The sequence below is a fragment of the Oncorhynchus kisutch genome, linkage group LG7, assembly GCF_002021735.2.
Source record: "Oncorhynchus kisutch isolate 150728-3 linkage group LG7, Okis_V2, whole genome shotgun sequence".
Classification (NCBI taxonomy): Eukaryota; Metazoa; Chordata; class Actinopteri; order Salmoniformes; family Salmonidae; genus Oncorhynchus; species Oncorhynchus kisutch.
The window spans coordinates 15,752,972-15,774,576 of NC_034180.2; the positions used below are offsets into that span (position 1 = coordinate 15,752,972).

Consider the following 21,605-nt stretch of genomic DNA (forward strand, 5'->3'; position numbering starts at 1 on the left):
GGTGACACCAAAAGGTGAGCCCTACGTGCTAACGTCCAACCTTGAAGTATAATATGGAAAAACCAAAGCTTGTAACACCTTCCCAATTAAGACAACAAATATACTGAACAAAAATATGTAAAGTGTTGGTCCCATATTTCACGAGTTGAAATAAAAGATCCCAGAATTCTTTCATACGTGCAAAAAATGTATTTCTCTAAAATGTCGTGCACAAATGTGACTCGTTTCAGGAAACTAGGTGTATGTCGCGCGCCACTACTTCACAGGAGAGGCATTTGAACATAAACATTTATTTTTTTATAGCTAGCTAAAAACTAACCATAACTTTTCATAACTCTTTCTCTCTACCGCACCTGCTGTCTCGACCTCTGACTGCTCGGTTACGAAATGCCAACTGACACTTTACTCCTGAGGTGCTGACCTGTTGCACCCTCTGCAACCACTGTGATTTATTATTTGACTCTGCAGGTCATCTATGAACGTTTGAACATCTTGAAGAACAATCTGAGTCTTTACTCTTATCTCCACCAGGTACAGCCAGAATAGGACTGGCCACCCCTCAGAGCCTGGTTCCTCTCTAGGTTTCTTCCTAAGTTCCTGCCTTTTCTAGGGAGTTTTTCCTAGCCACCGTGCTTCTACATCTGCATTGCTTGCTGTTTGGGGTTTTAGGCTGGGTTTCGGTATTGCACGTTGACATCTGCTGATGTAAAAAGGGATTTCTAAATTAATTTGATTGATGGTTTACAACATTACTTTTAATTGCCAGGTTTGCTATATTGACATATAGTAAATGAATTAGTCTGCCAAGTTTGATGTCGGACGACAATAGAATGTTCATGATGTCACTGCGACAACTGTATACAGACATGTCGATAGATGTCGTATAAACCAGCCTTTAGTCTTAATCTTTGTTGAGGACACTACTGTACTCACTCTGGTAAGCACATGGCCTCACATGTGAATACTTAAAGATGTGGGGCTAAGGCTTAAGAGGGTGTGAACGATACTGAATGGGTGTAGACAAAGAGCTCTCCAGTAGTAGTACCAAAATATTCAAAGGCCATTTTCACAAAAGTGAGGTTACAAGTTCATCAACTTTCAAAGCAGAATTGCTTTCCCATTGTTCCTCAACTAGTGTATGATATATCATTTTGTAGTGCTGAGTCTTTACTTTTATCCAATGTATAAAAAAACACAATTTCCAATTTAAATCAAATCAAATCAAATTTATTTATTTAGCCCTTCGTACATCAGCTGATATCTCAAAGTGCTGTACAGAAACCCAGCCTAAAACCCCAAACAGCAAGCAATGCAGGTGTAGAAGCACGGTGGCTAGGAAAAACTCCCTAGAAAGGCCAAAACCTAGGAAGAAATCTAGAGAGGTACAAGGCTATGTGGGGTGGCCAGTCCTCTTCTGGCTGTGCCGGGTGGAGATTATAACAGAACATGGCCAAGATATTCAAATGTTCATAAATGACCAGCATGGTCGTATAATAATAAGGCAGAACAGTTGAAACTGGAGCAGCAGCACAGTCAGGTGGACTGGGGACAGCAAGGAGTCGTCATGTCAGGTAGTCCTGGGGCATGGTCCTAGGGCTCAGGTCCTCCGAGAGAGAGAAAGAAAGAGAATTTTAGAGAGCATATGTGGGGTGGCCAGTCCTCTTCTGGCTGTGCCGGGTGGAGATTATAACAGAACATGGCCAAGATATTCAAATGTTCATAAATGACCAGCATGGTCGTATAATAATAAGGCAGAACAGTTGAAACTGGAGCAGCAGCACAGTCAGGTGGACTGGGGACAGCAAGGAGTCATCATGTCAGGTAGTCCTGGGGCATGGTCCTAGGGCTCAGGTCCTCCGAGAGAGAAAGAGAGAGAGAGAATTAGAGAACGCACACTTAGATTCACACAGGACACCGAATAGGACAGGAGAAGTACTCCTGATATAACAAACTGACCCTAGCCCCCCGACACATAAACTACTGCAGCATAAGACAGGAGGGGACAGGAGGGGTCAGGAGACACTGTGGCCCCATCCGAGGACACCCCCGGACAGGGCCAAACAGGAAGGATATAACCCCACCCACTCTGCCAAAGCACAGCCCCCACACCACTAGAGGGATATCTTCAACCACCAACTTACCATCCTGAGACAAGGCCGAGTATAGCCCACAAAGATCTCCGCCATGGCACAACCCAAGGGGGGGCGCCAACCCAGACAGGATGACCACAACAGGGAATCAACACACTCAGGTGACGCACCCCCTCCAGGGACGGCATGAGAGAGCCCCAGTAAGCCAGTGACTCAGCCCCTGTAATAGGGTTAGAGGCAGAGAATCCCAGTGGAAAGAGGGGAACCGGCCAGGCAGAGACAGCAAGGGCGGTTCGTTGCTCCAGAGCCTTTCCGTTCACCTTCCCACTCCTGGCCAGACTACACTCAATCATATGACCCACTGAAGAGATAATTTAGCTATGTAAGATTGAGCCGGTCTGTCACAAATTTGTTTACATCCCTGTTAGTGAACATGTCTCCTTTGCCAAGATAATCCATCCACCTGTGGCATATCAAGAAGATGATTAAACAGCATGATCATTACGCAGGTGGACCTTGTGCTGGGGACAATAAAAGGCCAATCTAAAATGTGTAATATTGTTACACAACACAATGCCACAGATGTTTTGAGGGAGCGTGCAATTGGAATGCTGACTGCAGGAATGTCCATCAGAGCTGTTGCCAGAGAATGTAATGTTAATTTCTCTACCATAACCCAATGTCGCTTCAGAGAATTTGTCAGTACGTCTACGCCGACCCAGGACCTCCACATCCGGAGTATTTCTGTCTGGAATAATTCCCTTTTTGTGGGGAAAACTCATTCTGATAGGCTGGACCTGGCTACCCAGTGGGTGGACCTGGCTCCCAAGTGGGTGGGCATAAGCCCACCCATGGCTGCACTCCTACCCAGTCATGTGAAATCCATAGACCAGGGCCTTATTTATTTATTTAAATAGACTGATTTCCTTATGAACTGTAAATTTAGTAAAATCCTTGAAATTGTTGGATGTGGCATTTTTGTTCAGTGTATATATCCTATATTTTAGTTTGACAAGTTTGCTCACAACCAACAGAAAATAACTTCCATCTCACAACATGATCAACTTAAATGCGTCGCCTTCTCCAATATAAACATGGTGCCGCGACTGGCTGTCAACAATTAGTTAAAATAGGAAGTTTACATACACCTTAGTCAAATACATTTAAACTCAGTTTTTCACAATTCCTGACATTTAATCCTAGTAAAAATTCCCTGTCTTAGGTCAGTTAGGATCACCACTTTATTTTAAGAATGTGAAATATCAGAATAATAATAGAGCGAATGATTTATTTAAGATTTTATTTTGTTCATCACCATTGCCAGTGGGTCAGAAGTTTACATACACTCAATTAGTATTTGGTAGCATTACCTTTACATTGTTTAACTTGGGTCAAATGTTTTGGGTAGCCCTCCACAAGCTTCCCACTGAGTAGGGTTTGTAGGCCTCCTTGCTCGCAGACACTTCTTCAGTTCTGCTCACACATTTTCTATAGGACTGAGGTCAGGGCTTTGTGATGGCCACTCCAATACCTTGACTTTGTTGTCCTTAAGCCGTTTTGCCACAACTTTGGAAGTATGCTTGGGGTCATTGTCCATTTGGAAGACCCAAACTTTACCTTCGTGACTGATGTCTTGATGTTGCTTCAATATATCCAGTTTTACTTCCTCATGATGCCATCTATTTTGTGAAGTGCACCAGTCCTTCCTGCAGCAAGCACCCCCACAACATGATGCTGCCACCCTTGTGCTTCGGCTTGCAAGTCTCCCCCTTTTCCTCCAGACATAATGATGGTCATTATGGCAAAACAGTTCTAATTTTGTTTCATCAGACCAGAGGACATTTCTCCAAAACGTACGGTCTTTGTCCCCATGTGCACATGCAAACCGTAGTCTGGCTTTTTTATGGCAGTTTTGGAGCAGTGGCTTCTTCCTTGCTGAGCGGCCATTCAGGTTATGTCGATATATGACTCGTTTTACTGTGGATATAGAGACTTTTGTACTGCTGTTCTGGGATTGATTTGCACTTTTCACACCAAAGTACGTTCATCTCTAGGAGACAGAACACGTCTCTTTTTCCTGAGTGGTATGACGCACCCTCGTGCCATGTTTGTACCTGCGTACTATTGTTTGTACAGATGAGCGTGGTACCTTCAGGGGTTTGGAAATTGCTCCCAAGGATGAACCAGACTTGTCTATAATTTTTTATTCATATATCTGAGGTCTTGGCTGATTTATTTAGATTTTCCCATGATGTCAAGCAAAGAGGCACTGAGTTTGAAGGTAGGCCTTGAAATACATCCATGAGATCATTTTCTGGATTTTCCCACGCTGTTTAAAGGCAAGTCAACTTAGTGTATATAAACTTCTGACCCACTGGAATTGTGATACAGTGAAATCATTTGTTTGTAAACAATTGTTGGAAAATGAACTTGTCATGCACAAAGTAGATGTGCACCGACTTGCCAAAACTATAGTTTGTTAACAAGAAATTTGTGGAGTGGTTGAAAAACGTGTTTTAATGACTCCAACCTAAGTGTATGTAAACTTCCAGCTTCAACTGTAAATACAACACAAAACAGCCACCGTGTGATATTTTTTTTAAATAAAGATTTTTATGATCAACCACGTGACAATAATTTTGAGAAACTAAAATGTATTTATTATTATTGAAATTGAACTTTTCCTCTAAAACGAGCAAATGAAAATCATAACTGGCACCCAGAACAGTAGAAATGGTAAGATGATAAATTGTGTGTGCCACCTATGAAATCTTTATTAAATAATTGCCTCCACGTTTCCATGGTCAGATTTTGGCTATAGACTTTTTTTAAACCAAGGTGAGACATGCCTCATGATATGAGGTAAAACAATAAAGTATATTTTCAAAATGCATACTGCCTGCAGCTCACGTTGTAAAGTGGTGGGTGACGCGCTGATAGCCTGTTGCCTGCACTTGAATGGGGAGGAACACTTCAATTACCAGTTGAGAAATAAAAATAGCTCCCTTTTTTTTAGTTGTTCACCAAAACAGTTTGTTACACGCGACTGCATTTAGAATTGTTGCTCAGTGAATGAATGGTCTTCATAAAGAACATGTTTTACTCCAGCTGCACCCAGCTGAGGAGCAGCAGGTGAAATCCCACTCAAATAGTCTGTATGCTGTGCACGTGTAGTTGTGTTGGATAAATAAGATGCATGACGACTAACAAAAATACAACCAGGCCAATTTCATTTTAAATTATGCAAATGTTCCTATAGACCGATAAGCATGACGGTCAAATTTATTTCCATCTACTGGTATTTCCATCAATTAATAAAAAACATTATTTTGCAATGGGATTTTTTTTCTTCGTCAGTTTGGCCGGCAATTTTACTAGATGGTCTGCTGTGAGCTGAGTAACGAGCAAATCATCAGCATCCTAATAATGAATAGACCTTGTTCATTCTCCACTAATCTCTCTCACCACAGACCACACCACACACACACACACACACACCCACCACACACACACAGCCCACACACAGCGTCCAATAATAAATAAGCCCTGTTCATACTAATCACAGTCATGTAACGTGTGTGTGTGTGGCAGCAAAAAATCAATTACTGCTCTAGCCCCAACCCACACAAGCCCAGAGCTGCTCTTGTCTGAACGGAGGGTTGAGACCAACCCTCCAAGCTCCTATGTAGGACTCCCCATAGAATTAGAATTATTTTTTTCATTTCTATACTAGGCCCTAAGCATATTGTTTCATGTTTAAATAAGGTTTTTGTCCTTGTGAATATTTAGGCTATATGTTTCTGTGCATGCACATGTTTATCCTACACTGTATCTCCATACAGTTGAGGTCTGGCATTGTGCCATAATTAATCTAGTATCCGCCCATGTTACCCTGCCAGACCCTAGTAGTCTGCAGCACAAAGAAGCAGGATTCCTAGTAAACTATTTAGCATCAGTGCCTAATGGTATCTGAAGGCTGGTTGATGGACCCAAGGCAGATTGAACCAGGCCCCAGAGTCAACCCTTTAATTACAGGCTTCCACAGGGCCATCTACACCTATACGAACCTAGGGATGTATGCACATGGGAACACACACACACACACACACACACACACACACACACACACACACACACACACACACACAGTCTTACCTAAGCTTGCAGCAGACAAAGAGAGAGGACGTCTATAGCAGGTGGACCCAGAGACATCCTGCTGTTTAAATGAGCGAGGACAGGTATTCAGGCTCTGCACCTGCACACGGCTGACGGTCTACAAGTATGTCTACCTCCCTGGTACAGGCTGAGTGGTCCTAATGCCTGCCAGGTTCACTAGACTAAGAAGCTATGATAAGGTAGAGCAACATACGGTGGGAAAGAGAAGGGGAGAACAACTTTGCGAGACTGAGGAAGAGCGAAGGTTGTAGTACGTAGAGAGGGAGATGAGAGGATGAGAAAGGGAGAGAGAGAGAGCAGATGAGCGGTATAACCTTCTCAGTTCTCCCTGAGCTCTCTCTCTGACTATTTCTATGCCTGTTTCTGTCTCTCTCTTCCTCTCACTGTTTCTCTCTGCCTCTCTTTCTATGCCTCTCTGCTTCTCTGTCTCGATCTCTGTCTCTGTCTCTCTCCGTGTTTCTTTTTCTGCCTCTCTCATTCTGGCCTGTCTCGCTCTGTCTTTGTCTCCTTCTCTGTCAGACCCTATAGACACCCGACGAGAAAGTCCATTAGTCTCTCCTCATTAGGAGGACGTGACATCATTAAGTACAGTCGACGCTCTTACATTGTCATCAGACAGCAGCACTACTGATACACTACATCCTGTATTGTCATCCATCCTTCATCCGCTGTCTCTTTAATAGGATGTGTCATTTAAATGTCACCCGACGCATTGCCTGTAAGGAATTGTCAAACAGTGGCCGTCAATGTTATGCCTCCTGGTTACAAGTTCTTATGATAGCAATGTATCGGTCCTCAAAGCACTTTACGATGTAAGAGGAGGGGTGATTTTTAAAACCCAAATGAGAAGACAAGAGAACACATTCCTTGTCTTGTGTTTAAACCATCAGTCATCGATACTGAAGTTCCCACTTGGTCCCACTGGTTATTTCTTGAGGATCCAAGACACAGAGGAGCAGCCTCCACCTAAACCCTTAAAGCCCTAACTGAAAGGAACGGCTTGTCAGCTATTGAGCCTGTTGCGTAATTAATGGCAACACTGAGAGGGGCCTGTGTGTCAGCGCGCTCTTTCAATTGTAGGTAATTGATCTTCAAAGCCAATACAAATGAAGGGAAAGTCTTTGACTGTGTTTGTGTGTGATATGATGAATAGATGTGTGTTTGTCTGTGTGTCTCCTCTCTGTTATAGTCGATGAACTCCAGTCAAGTTGTTGGTGCTGGCTCCTCTGACCTCTTATCCTCTTTATCTGACCACACCTTACATCTAGCCAACACAGCTAAACTTCAGACATTTACATTACATTTGAGTCATTTAGCAGACGCTCTTATCCAGAGCGACTTACAGGAGCAATTATGGTTAAGTGCCTTGCTCAAGGGCACATCAGCATATTTTTCACCTAGTCAGCTCGGGATTGGAACCAGCAACCTTTCGGGTTACTGGCCCAACACGCTTAACTGCTAGGCTACCTGTCGCCACACACGTCACTCCCTCTCGCTCATTCCTTCACTCAGTCACACACTGCTGGCTTGGATTAGCATGCATCTCATTCAGAGAGTACGCGGGTATGGTAGTGGTTCCTAGTGACCATCTGAGTGTTGCTGTGGGGATCAAGGGGCTGCGGTTTGAGGAACCAACTGATTTAAATGCACTTATTGTATAGCCTCATGGCCCTATACTGGAGTACCACCCAGCATTATTGCTATTTTGTTATTTTATTAGGATCCCCATTAGCTGTTGCGAAAGCTGCAGCTACTCTTCCTGGGGTCAACACAAAACATGAAACATGACGTAATACAGAACATCAATAGACAAGAACAGCTCAAAGACAGAACTACATACATTGTCATGACTCCCACCAGGGGCCTCATGGCCCTATACTGTAGTACCAGACACCATTATGGCATGGCTCCACCAGGGGCCTCATGGCCCTATACTGTAGTACCAGACAGCAGTATACCGTGACTCCACCAGGGGCCCCACATCTTCTCCACAGACCCCATTCTTATCTGTATGGTGTCCCCTCTTCCCCCCCCCCCACCCTTTCTCCCTTTGCCCCACTGTCCCTCCTCTGTCTCTTGAATCCAAAAATAAGTCACAGAATTAACTGTTTTATACTAATGGAGTCACACAGAGATGCTCTTTTCATTTTCAGTGAAGTCCAGAGCAGGACAAAGCAACAGCTTGAAGAGCACTACCACCCCGTTGGTTTTCTACTTGCAACTGTTCTGTGTCAGTTTGAGGGGAAGCTACTCAGAACTTTCATTTTATTTTCTCAAAATATACAAAGAGATGTCACAAAGTATTTGTCCACAAAGTATGCAGGACTCCACTTCGACAAGTACAAATTGAGATGGTTACGATGTTATGAAATCCCAAGAATTCACTTTCTCAGAATCAAATATCCTATATCTCTGTACTGGCCACTCCAGTACAAAGAATGAGGAAGTGGACTAGGCCTCTATTTAAATGTTCACTCACGCGCCCACACATTAGTAGTCACAAAATTAAAAAAACATTTGGACTTTTTTGTCAAGGCTTTGGGTGTTTGATCAATAAAAGAAGAGTCAAAAGCACTTGTGTGTTTGGGTTAAATCATTAAACAATTTAGACACACACACACACACACACACCATTCTCCCATTGTGTGACACACAGATTATATTGAAGCTCTGGAGCATTAATCCACACCGGCTTGGCTCCTGGTCTGTTTGACATAGAAAGACTGCATTAGACATCATTGATTAGCCATCTTGCCTCGGGGACCACAGGCAGCGCGAGACAGATTTAAACATCACTTTAGATGAGTGTTGTGGTGGGCTAACGACAGAGCGGGACTAGGGAGAGCTCGGAGGTCTTCAATGTAACATGACAGAGCACGGTTTTAAACTGCTGTAGAGATGACTCAAGGTACCGGTTTAGGGTCTCTTCAGTTGGTGTGAACATTTTGATAATTTTTTAACATTTATTTAACCTTCATTTATCCAAGAAAAGCCCGTTGAGACCCAGTCTCTTTCAAGGGGAGACCTGGCCAAGAAGGCAGCAACAATCAGAACATTACTTAATTAAAACATTGAACAATACAACAACATGATCCAGCCTTAGTAGTAGACACAGTGCACATGTGTGTACATCTCTGTCTGTGGGTCTGTGGTAACCCCTTGTGGCTCATGTTAGTGCTCTGGCTGTGATGAACATTGATAATGACCCTGTAGAATCCTGACAGTGTTTTTGCACTGCTCCTCTAATGGTGTGTGTGTGTGTGTGTGTGTGTGTGTGTGTGTGTGTGTGTGCTAATGTCATTAATGTCTGCAGTTATCATCCCTGTCGCACACACCGCTCTGCTATTGGGAGAGGGAGAGAGCTGAGAAAAGCTGCGAGGGGAGAGAGAGCTGTGAGAATAGCTGCGAGGCGGGTGAGAGCTGCAAGAATAGCTGCGAGGGGGGGAGAGCTGCGAGGGGGGAGAGAGCTGGGAGAATAGCTGCGAGGCGGGGGAGAGAGCTGGGAGAATAGCTGCGAGGCGGGTGAGAGCTGCAAGAATAGCTGCGAGGGGGGGAGAGAGCTGCGAGGGGGGGAGAGAGCTGGGGGAGAGCTGCGAGGGGGGAGAGAGCTGCGAGGGGGGGAGCTGCGAGAATATCTGCGAGGGGGGGCTGCGAGAATAGCTGTGAGGGGAGAGAGAGAGAGCTGCGGGGAGAGAGGGAGAGCTGCGAGGGGAGAGGGAGAGCTGCGAGAATAGCTGCGAGGGGGGGGAGAGCTGCGAGAATAGCTGCGAGGGGAGAGAGGGAGAGCTGCGAGGGGAGGGACAGCTGCGAGGGGAGAGAGGGAGAGCTGCGGGGGGGGGGGCTGCGAGAATAGCTGCGAGGGGAGAGAGGGAGAGCTGCGAGGGGAGAGGGACAGCTGCGAGGGGAGAGCTGCGAGAATAGCTGCGAGGGGGGGAGAGCTGCGAGAATAGCTGCGAGCGGGGGAGAGCTGCGAGAGTGGGGGAGAGCTGCGAGAATAGCTGCGAGAGGGGGGAGGGCTGTGAGGGGAGTGCTGTGAGAATAGCTGCGAGGGGGGGAGAGCTGTGAGGGGGGAGAGAGCTGCGATAACTGCGAGGGGGGGGGAGCTGCGAGGGGAGAGAACTGCAAGAATAGCTGCGAGGGGGAGAGCTGCGAGGGGGGGAAGAGGGAGAGCTGCGAGGGGGGAAGAGGGAGAGCTGCGAGGGGGGGAGAGGGAGAGCTGCGAGGGAGAGAGCTGCGAGGGGGGAGAGCTGTGAGGGGAGAGCTGCGAGAATAGCTGCGAGGGGGTGAAGAGGGAGAGCTGTGAGGGGGAGAGAGCTGCGAGGGGGTGAAGAGGGAGAGCTGCGAGGGGGAGAGAGCTGCGAGGGGGTGAAGAGGGAGAGCTGCGAGGGGGAGAGAGCTGTGAGGGGGTGAAGAGGGAGAGCTGTGAGGGGGTGAAGAGGGAGAGCTGTGAGGGGGTGAAGAGGGAGAGCTGTGAGGGGGTGAAGAGGGAGAGCTGCGAGGGGGTGAAGAGGGAGAGCTGCGAGGGGGTGAAGAGGGAGAGCTGCGAGGGGGTGAAGAGGGAGAGCTGCGAGGGGGTGAAGAGGGAGAGCTGCGAGGGGGTGAAGAGGGAGAGCTGCGAGGGGGTGAAGAGGGAGAGCTGCGAGGGGGAGAGGGAGAGCTGCGAGGGGAGAGAGGGAGAGCTGCGAGGGGAGGGACAGCTGCGAGGGGAGAGAGGGAGAGCTGCGGGGGGGGGCTGCGAGAATAGCTGCGAGGGAGAGCTGCGAGGGGAGAGGGACAGCTGCGAGGGGAGAGCTGCGGGGGGGCTGCGAGGGGGGGAGAGCTGCGAGAATAGCTGCGAGGGGGGGGAGAGCTGCGAGAATAGCTGCGAGCGGGGGAGAGCTGCGAGAGTGGGGGAGAGCTGCGAGAATAGCTGCGAGAGGGGGGGATAGCTGCGAGAGGGGGGAGGGCTGTGAGGGGAGTGCTGTGAGAATAGCTGCGAGGGGGGGAGAGCTGCGAGGGGGGAGAGAGCTGCGATAATAGCTGCGAGGGGGGGGGGGGCTGCGAGGGGAGAGAACTGCAAGAATAGCTGCGAGGGGGAGAGCTGCGAGGGGGGAAGAGGGAGAGCTGCGAGGGGGGGAGAGGGAGAGCTGCGAGGGAGAGAGCTGCGAGGGGGGGAGAGCTGCGAGGGGAGAGCTGCGAGAATAGCTGCGAGGGGGTGAAGAGGGAGAGCTGCGAGGGGGAGAGAGCTGCGAGGGGGTGAAGAGGGAGAGCTGCGAGGGGGAGAGAGCTGCGAGGGGGTGAAGAGGGAGAGCTGCGAGGGGGAGAGAGCTGCGAGGGGGAGAGAGCTGCGAGGGGGTGAAGAGGGAGAGCTGCGAGGGGGTGAAGAGGGAGAGCTGCGAGGGGGTGAAGAGGGAGAGCTGCGAGGGGGAGAGAGCTGCGAGGGGGTGAAGAGGGAGAGCTGTGAGGGGGTGAAGAGGGAGAGCTGTGAGGGGGTGAAGAGGGAGAGCTGTGAGGGGGTGAAGAGGGAGAGCTGTGAGGGGGTGAAGAGGGAGAGCTGCGAGGGGGTGAAGAGGGAGAGCTGCGAGGGGGGGAGAGGGAGAGCTGCGAGGGGGAGAGAGCAGGGAGACCTGCGAGGGGAGGAAAGAGCTGCGAGAATAGCTGCGAGGGGGTAGAGAGCTGCGAGAATAGCTGCGAGGGGGGGAGAGCTGCGAGGGGAGAGAGCAGGGAGAGCTGCGAGGGGAGGAAAGAACAGCGAGAATAGCTGCGAGGAGGGGGAGAGGGAAAGCTGCGAGGGGGGGGGGACCTGCGAGTGGGGGAGAGCTGCAAGTGGGGGGGAACTGCGAGCATAGCTGCGAGGGGGGGCTGCGAGAATAGCTGCGAGGGGAGAGAGGGAGAGCTGCGAGGGGAGAGAGGGAGAGCTGCGAGGGGAGAGAGGGAGAGCTGCGAGGGGAGAGAGGGAGAGCTGCGAGGGGAGAGAGGGAGAGCTGCGAGGGGAGAGAGGGAGAGCTGCGAGGGGAGAGAGGGAGAGCTGCGAGGGGAGAGAGGGAGAGCTGCGAGGGGAGAGAGGGAGAGCTGCGAGGGGAGAGAGGGAGAGCTGCGAGGGGAGAGAGGGAGAGCTGCGAGGGAGCTGCGAGGGGGGAGAGAGCTGCGAGGGAGCTGCGAGGGGGGAGAGAGCTGCGAGAATTGCTGCGAGGGGGGAGAGAAATGTAGGGATAAAGAGGGAGTGAGGGGGCTGGGGTTAGTTGAGGGAAAGAGGGAGACTGAAATGGATGGAGTGGGCTAGAGAAAAAAATGGAGGGAAGAAGAGAGGAAGTGAGGGGGCTGGCAATCGGTATAGCTCAGAAGCAGGAGCATGGGGACACTTTCTGTGTGTGGGTATGTGTGTCTGCATAGCATGTTGAGGATGTGCTAACATTGGACACCCCCTGTTTAGAGAGTGGGCCCATAGCCTTGGCTCCCTGAGCGGCGCTGTCTTCACGCCCCATACAAATCTACAACGCCATGATGATGGCATTCTGTTACACTGCCACCAATGGGGAAGATAATTAACTGCAGTGACTGAAATAGGAGAGGGGAGATGGAGAAGGCAAGAGAGAGAGACTGAGAGGGGGTTTGTGTGTGTGGTGCCAGGGTAAGGCTGGAGGGGTGACAGGTGGCACGGTTTTTCCCTAGAGGATAAACCAGTGGAGAGGAAAATTCAACCTCCTTCCTCTCCTCCTATCTCATTTTCCCTCTTCCCCTATCCTATCTCTCTCCTCATGTACCCCTTCTTTTTATTGACAATGTTTCCTTCCCTCCTTTCTCCTTCAGGCCCTGTTCCATACTATCACCAACTCCTCTTTTCAAATCATCCCCTTTCTCACATTTTTTTTTTATTCCTCCTCTCCTCTCTTCTCTTCTCTCCTTCCCCTGTTTCCTCAGTAGCTCACTCAGTGTGTGTGGGGGTGAAACAGCCCATGTTTGGTTTGGCTCCACGGTGAAGTGAACGGTCTCCTCATTGCCTGACTGTGTAATTATCTGGGAGCTATACAGAAAGACTCATGTGAAGACCAAATTACAGCAGAGGAACTTGTTGATGCAATGAAAGCCGTTAAGTCCCAGGAAAACTCCAGGGCTGGATGGCATACCAAACCTTTTGTGATGTACTCAGAGGACCATTATTCGTTTTTTAAACCACTCCTCTAAAGATGGTAGATTATCCAATACTGAACAAGGTCTGATTTCATTATTACTGAAAACTGGAAACACAAATCTGGGAAACCAGGCCTGGTATTCATAGCTAACTTTGAAAAGGTTTAATGTACGACTGGAATTTATATATAAATGCCTGGAATATTAAAATTTTGGAGAATCACTTATACAATGGGTTAAAGTTATGTATAGTAACCCTAGGTATAAACTGGTAAATAATGACTACTTCTCAGAGTAATAAACTGCCAAGAGGTGTAAAACAAGGTTGTCCACTATCAGCATATCTATTTATTATGGCCATTGAAATGTTCGCTATTAAAATCAGATCCAACAATTAGTATCAAGGGCCTAGAAATCCTGGGCTTAGAAACATGTCGTTATTCATCTTTTCATTTAAATCCACAATTAAAATCCCTCCACAGCCTCATGGATGATCTAGATCATTTCTCAATTACAACCAAATTATGGTACTATGTTACAAAAATATATAACTTTTACATTACCGTGGAGTTTACCAATAAAATGGTCTAACGGTGAAGTGAACATACTTATATCTACTTATATTCTGAAAGAAAGAAATGATCTCATTCCAACACATTTCAATAGAAAGTTAGCAAAAAAGATAAGATCTTGCTACCATGGAAAGGAAAATACCTGTCTATTTGTGGAGAAATCACCCTGATCAACTTTATGGCCTTGCCTACACCTGGCAAGCCAGACACAATTTAATGGGCCTATTTATATAATGAATAGGGCAGAAATGGTTTAAATGTTAAAGCGTTAGACCTCTCACTAAAGGCTTTAGTAAGATGTTAAAGAATGGCCTTTTACCCTTTTATTCAGATTACAAGCGCACATTCAGATATTTTAAAATGAAATAATCTCTCAAATATTGCTATTTTTAAAACAAACCATATAAAGTTGGTTGCAAATTCAATTTAATCCCCTGGAAAAGACAGAACAAATATTACAACAAATATTATGGTTAAACTAAAATATTTATTTTTTGGAAAAGGTATACTATTTGTAAAGGATATCCTAAATAGGGCTGTTGGAGTTATGTCACACACGTAGCTAACAAAAATATATGGAAATGTCTGCTCTACTCAAAATTACAACCAACTAATTGCAGCATTACTGCATAAATGGAGAGATAAGTGGAAGGGGGAGAAAGTAAGGAACTTGTTTGTCGGGCATGCTTTAAAGGAAATTATGATAAATCAAAAGTACCAGTTTAATTTAAGGGCTGAAAAATTGAAAGCTGTGCCATAAAGATTGCACAATTCTTGGAAGAGATTTTTAGTTGTACTGATTCCATGGCACATGGTTTTTGAACTGATACACAAAACAGCGGCAGATTAAAAACTGAGATTATGAGATTTGAAATGATTTTCCCAAATTCTTGCAACCAATAAAATGTTATATATATATGGGGGATACAACCATCCCAGCTCTGCAGATTTAGCTGCAAACTGTCCACACTTATTCATTCAAGGATTTTTCTTTATTTTGACACATGGAATCATGTAGTAACCATTTTTTTTACATAAATCAAAATATTTGAGATTCTTCAAAGTAGCCACCCTTTGCCTTGATGACAGCTTTGCACACTCTTGGCATTCTCTTAACCAGCTTCACAGGGTAGTCACATGGAATGCAATTCAATTAACAGGTGTCCCTTACATTGATGGAAGCCACAATCTATCTGCAATATTAAAACTGATCTACCCCCTAAAAAATAAAAAAATTATTATCTGGGAGTTGGAGAGAGGAGAGGCTGCTGCCTATAGTGGATCTGGCCCGGCTCCCTCTCACTCACTCACTCAATCACTAAAATGCCCACCGGACAACCATCCAATCTCCCACCCACCCTATTGTGAGAGGATTATGCTTAAATGATGCAGGGTTAAAGTGTGTGGATGTGTTTTTGTCCGTGTGCCTTGAGCATGTTCATTCCTCAACAAACGACTGAAACACTGGAAACCAGGGAAGCTCGACTGCATGTAGAAATGGAGCACACTGCATACATGTCCACTTTAGCCAGTTCTAGTGTCACTGAAGTTAATGTGCTGCTAACAGTTTAACTTCCTCCACTGCCCGACTGCCCCATACTGGGCTACAAACCAGTGATCTTCTCAAATCAAATTGTATTTGTCACATACACATGGTTAGCAGATGTTAATGCGAGTGTAGCGAAATGCTTGTGCTTCTAGTTCCGACCATGCAGTAATATCTAATAAGTAATCTAACCTAACAATTTCACAACTACCTTATACACACACACACAAGTGTAAAGGAATTAATAAGAATATGTACGTAGAAATATATGAATGAGCGATGCCCGAACGGCATAGGCAAGATGCAGTAAATGGTATAGAGTACAGAATATACAGATGAGTAATGTAGGGTATGTAAACATTATATAAAGTGGAATTGTTTAAAGTGGCTCGTGATACATATATTACATACATTTTTCCATTATTAAAGTGGCTGGAGTTGAGTCAGTATGTTGGCAGCAGCCACTCAATGTTAATGATGGCTGTTTAACAGTCTGATGGCCTTGAGATAGAAGCTGTTTTTCAGTCTCTCGGTCCCAGCTTTGATGCACCTGTACTGACCTCACCTTCTGGATGATAGCGGGGTGAACAGGCAGTGGCTCGGGTGGTTGTTGTCCTTGATGATCTTTATGGCCTTCCTGTGACATCGGGTGGTGTTAGTGTCCTGGAGGGCAGGTAGTTTGGCCCCGGTGATGCGTTGTGCAGACCTCACTACCCTCTGGAGAGCCTTACGGTTGTGGGCGGAGCAGTTGCGGTACCAGGCGGTGATACAGCCCAACAGGATGCTCTCGATTGTGCATCTGTAAAAGTTAGTGAGTGTTTTCGGTGACCAGCCAAATTTCATCAGCCTACTGAGGTTGAAGAGGCGCTACTGCACCTTCTTCTCCACTCTCTGTGTGGGTGGACCATTTCAGTTTGTCTGTGATGTGTACGCTGAGGAACTTAAAACTTTCCACCTTCTCCACTACTGTCCTGTTGATGTGGATAGGGGGCTGCTCACTCTGCTGTTTCCTGAAGTCCATGATCATCTCCTTTGTTTTGTTGACATTCAGTGTGAGGTTATTTTCCTGACACCACACTCCGAGGGCCCTCACCTACTCCCTGTAGGCCGTCTCGTTGTTGTTGGAAATCAAGCCTACCACCGTAGTGTCGTCTGCAAACTTCATGATTGAGTTGGAAGCAGGCATGGCCACGCAGTGAACAGGGAGTACAGGAGAGGGCTGAGAACGCACCCTTGTGGGGCCCCAGTGTTGAGGATCAGCAGGTTGGAGATGTTGTTACCTACCCTCACCACCTGGGGGCGGCCCGTCAGGAAGTCCAGGACTCAGTTGCACAGGGCAGCGTCGAGACCCAGGGTCTCGAGCTTAATGACGAGTTTGGAGGGTGCTATGGTGTTAAATGCTGAGCTGTAGTCGATGAACAGCATTCTTACATGGGTATTCCTCTTGTCCAGATGGGTTAGGGCAGTATGAGTATGATTGTGATTGTGTCGTCTGGACCCATTGGGGCGGTAAGCAAATTGGAGTGGGTCTAGGGTGTCAGGTAGGGTGGAGGTGATATGGTCTTTGACTTGTCTCTCAAAGCACTTCATGATGACGTAAGGTAGTGCTGCGGGGCGATAGTCATTTAGCTCAGTTTCCTTCGCTTTCTTGGGAACAGGAACAATGGTGGCCTTCTTGAAGCATGTGGGAACAGCAGACTGGGATAAGGATTGATTGAATAACCAGCCAGCTGGTCTGCACATGCTCTGAGGACGCGGCCGGGGATGCCGTCTGGGCCTGCAGCCTTGCGAGGGTTAACACGTTTAAATATTTTACTCACGTTGGCTGCAGTGAAGGAGAGCCCGCAGGTTTTGGTAGCGGGCCGTGTCAGTGGCACTGTTGTCCTCAAAGCGAGCAAAGAAATGGTTTAGTTTGTCTGGGAGCAAGACGTGGTCTGCGACGGGGCTGGTTTTTCTTTTGTAGTCCGTGATTGACTGTAGACCCTGCCACATACCTCTCGTGTCTGAGCCGTTGAATTGCGACTCTACTTTGTCTCTATACTGACGCTTAGCTTGTTTGATTGCCTTGGAGGGAATAGCTACACTGTTTGTATTCGGTCATGTTTCCGGTCACCTTGCCCTGATTAAAAGCAGTTGTTCATGCTTTCAGTTTTGCGTGAATGCTGCCACCAATCCACGCTTTCTGGTTGGAGAATGTTTTAATAGACGCTGTGGGTACAACATCACCGTTGCACTTGCTAATGATCTCACTCCCCGAATCAGCGTGTTCATCAATGTTGTTCGGCGATATGCGGAACATATCCCAGTCTACGTGATAGAAGCAATCTTGACGCGTGGAATCCGATTGGTCAGACCAGCATTGCACAGACCTGAGCACGGCTGCTTCCTGTTTTAGGTTGTCTATAGGCTGGCAGCAACAAAATGGAGTCGTGGTCAGCTTTTCCGAAAGGAGGGCGGGGGAAGGCTTTATTTGCGCCGCGGAAGTTAGAATAACACAGATCCAGGGTTTTGCCAGCCCGGGTCGCGCAATCGATATGCTAGTAAAATTTAGGGAGCCTTGTTTTCAGATTAGCCTTGTTCAAATCCCCAGCTACAATAAATGCAGTCTTAGGATATGTGGTTTCCAGTTTACATAGAGTCAAATGAAGTTCTTTCAGGGCCGTTGGTGTCTGCTTGGGGGGGAATATACACAACTGTGATTATAATCAAAGAGAATTCTCTTGGTAGATAATGCGGTCGGCATTTGATTGTAAGGAATTCTATGTCAGTTGAACAAAAGGACTTGAGTTCCTGTTTGTTGTTATGATCACAACGCATCTCGTTAATCATAAGGCATACCCCCCCCCCCCCCTCGCCCTTCTTCTTACCAGAGAGATGCTTGATTCTGGCGGCTCGATGAGTGAAGAAACCAGGTGGCTGTACCGACTCCGATAGCGTCTCTCGAGTGAGCCATGTTTCCGTGAATGTTAGTCTCTGATGTCTCTCTAGAAGGCAACCCTTGCTTTGATTTTGTCTACCTTGTTGTCAAGAGACTGGACATTGCCGATTAGTATGCTCGGGAGCCGTGCGCAATGTGCCCGTATATGGAGCCTGACCAGAAGACCGCTCCGTCTGCCCCTTCTGCGGCGCCGTTGTTTTGGGTTGCCGGCTGGCATCCGATCCTTTGTCCTGGGTGGTGGACCAAACATTGGATCCACTTCGGGAAAGTCCTATTTCTGGTTGTAATGTTGGTGAGTTGCCGTTGCTCTTATAGTTCCTCCCGACTGTATGTAATAAAACCTAAGATTTCATGGGGAAACAATGTAAGAAATAACACACAAAAAAACAAAATACGGCATAGTTTCCTAGGAACACGAAGCTTTGGAGTTTTTTTGTTTAAAATTACTTATCGTTGTTGCATTGTCGAGGGGGAACCGGCAAGTGAACATTTCGTATACCATGTGTATCCTGTGCATATGACTATTAAAACTGGAAACTTGAGTGAGCTTACTGTATGTTCTTAACTCAGTTACAATAGGATGGCTGATGCTAGCAGATGGAAAGGCTAATGCTAATTGATGACTAGTAGATGATTGCCAATGGTAGCTGATGCTATCTGATGGCTTGTGCTACAGTGGTTGATATCTAATGCTAGCTGGCATCCATATAGCCACATCTGACTGGCTAAAGGAGAAGTCATATAATGAAGTGAGCCTCTGTTCCCAGATGGTGCTGATGTGGAGTGGTCCCCTGACGGTTAAGGGGGTTACAGAGGGGTACAGGGGGTTGCAGGAAGAGCCTGTGTGTTTTTGGCAGGGGTAAAGGGCTAAAGGGAGCTCATTTCACGCCCCTTTATTTGCACAGGTCCCAGGAGAGCGACATTATCAACTCCACCAGCTGGTTCACACACGCCATGGAAATCACATTACACTTAACGGCCCTTCAGATGCAACAATGTGCTTGAGAGATAATGCTGAACGTGTGTGTGTTTTTGTATTTGCCATCTATTTTCATGCCCTGTTCGTACAAAACTGAGTCTGTTTTGATAACGATGATGGCGTTCATGACACTGCCGCTAACAATGACGACGTTGACGATGATGACCTTGACTTATGGCCATGATGTTGATTACGACGATGACAATGAAATGGAGGACGATGATGAGTAGTCAACCATTATTCCAATGACGTGTGTGTCCCCCCCCCCCCCTGCAGGTGCACCGTCGGTCAGCTGAGAGACTGCGTAACCTGTGCTGCGCCAACAGAGGCACCTTCATCAAGGTGGGTCAACACCTGGGAGCCCTTGACTACCTCCTACCTGAGGAGTACACCTCCACCCTCAAAGTCCTGCACAGCAGAGCACCACAGAGTTCTATGGAGGAGATTCAGCAGGTCATCAGAGAAGAACTGGGGAAGGAGGTAGGCCTGGGGAGGTGGGTGGTAGATCCTGGAGTAGATGTGTTTGTATGTTTATTGATTGTGAATATGGGGACAGTGGAGTTTTTCAGCTTTGTTTAGCATTTTATCCCACTATGAACTAAACAAGTGGGAAGATTGTCTGGTGAAAAGCTTGGTAAATCAGGCCCTTGGTTCTGAAAGGACTGTTGGTTCCAGAAGCGTTTTGGTTATACTGCAGATGGCTCTTGTGTCTGTTTTGTTATGACAGTCTTTTAGACTGTGTCTGAGATGAGGTAATTGTTCTGTTATTTGGGCACGACTTTCCTTGGTCCCTCTGTCACTTTCTGATCTCGGTGTGTGCGCATGTTAGATGGTCCTGTCATGGTTAGTTGGGTTCACTGCAGCAGCCAAATTATCCCTCAGTCTCTCCTCTTTTCTACTCCTCCATCTCTCTGTCTCCATGCACGCACCTCTGTTTATGACAGAGTTGTTCAGTTGAAAAGCCAAAGCTGTTTCCCACATCTCCTGGCTCTATTTAGATCAGGAATTATTGATAGTACAGAGAGGTGTAGCTTGGAGGCAGACAGACAGGTTGTTTCTCTCTTACAGCAAAACACTGATCCTGGACCTGATCCTACTCTTATTTTCAATGGCGGCCTAGGAACAGGTCTTGTTTAGGGGCAGAACGAAATATTTGTACCTTGTCAGCTCAGGGATTCGATCTTGCAACCTTTTGGTTACTAGTCCAACGCTCTAACATTGATCCTGTGATGAAATCATCCAGCCAGATGCACTGTACTAAACACTTAAGCAGACTTCTGCTTAACATTAAAGGCTGCCAGGCTTAACTTCATTTGTCCTGAGATTTTCATTAAACATGTGTTAGCTACAGTATGTGAGTCAGAGGAGGAATTTAAGTTTATCTTTCATGTCTGACAGATTTCTGCTTCCTTACTCCTGAGGTGCTGACCTGTTGCACCCTCGACAACCACTGTGATTATTATTATCTATGAACATTTGAACATCTTGGACATGTTATAATCTCTACCCGGAACAGCAAGAAGAGGATTGGCCACCCCTCATTGCCTGGTTCCTCTCTAGGTTTCTTCCTAGGTTCTGTTCTTTCTAGGGAGTTTTTCCTAGCCACCGTGCTTCTAATCCTGCATTGCTTGCTTTTTGGGGTTTTAGGCTGGGTTTCTGTACAGCACTTTGACATCAGCTGATGTAAGAAGGGCTTTATAAATACATTTGATTGATTGATTTAACTTTGTTCAGTTGTCAATAAATGCCAGACATGTTCATTGTGAATTTAAAGTTTCAACAGCTGTCTACTTTATTATAAATGATTTTATTATTGGTAATTTAGGAAACTACCTCAAAATGTCTTTCTAACTCGTCTGTTGTTCCTCATATGGTTAGAAAAGTTTCAGAACTCTTTTTACAGATTACTCTCGTGTGTGTGTCTGTGTGTGTGTGTATTGCAGGTCTGCTGCGGCAGATATTACTTTGTCTTTGTTTCCAGCCAGCTTATGAAGTCAAATCAGGGTAGGCTATTTGTGTGAGAAGGCATTCATTGGCAGGCCTATTCTAGATTTTTCCCGGTACTCACATCATCATTCAGTGCCTCGGAAGAGATTAAGGTTGTACGAGCAGCAAGGCGTGACATCCACACACATTTCCTGCTCCTGAATATGTGTAAATACCTTCTCTCTAAATACAGGGTAGGGAATTATCA

The 21,605-nt window shown here is 46.7% G+C and overlaps 1 protein-coding gene across 2 annotated transcripts in view; it reads left to right on the top strand.

Annotated features, from left to right (window-relative positions):
* The window catches only part of adck1 (aarF domain containing kinase 1), a 169,312-nt gene that overhangs the window by 46,567 nt on the left and 101,140 nt on the right, over positions 1 to 21,605 (top strand). The window contains exon 4 of one of the 2 annotated variants that reach the window (XM_020487532.1): positions 19,688 to 19,891. In XM_020487532.1, the coding sequence (XP_020343121.1) occupies positions 19,688 to 19,891 (204 nt within the window). The remainder of the gene's footprint in view (positions 1 to 19,687; positions 19,892 to 21,605) is intronic. The other variant, XM_031828530.1, reaches the window with a different exon arrangement.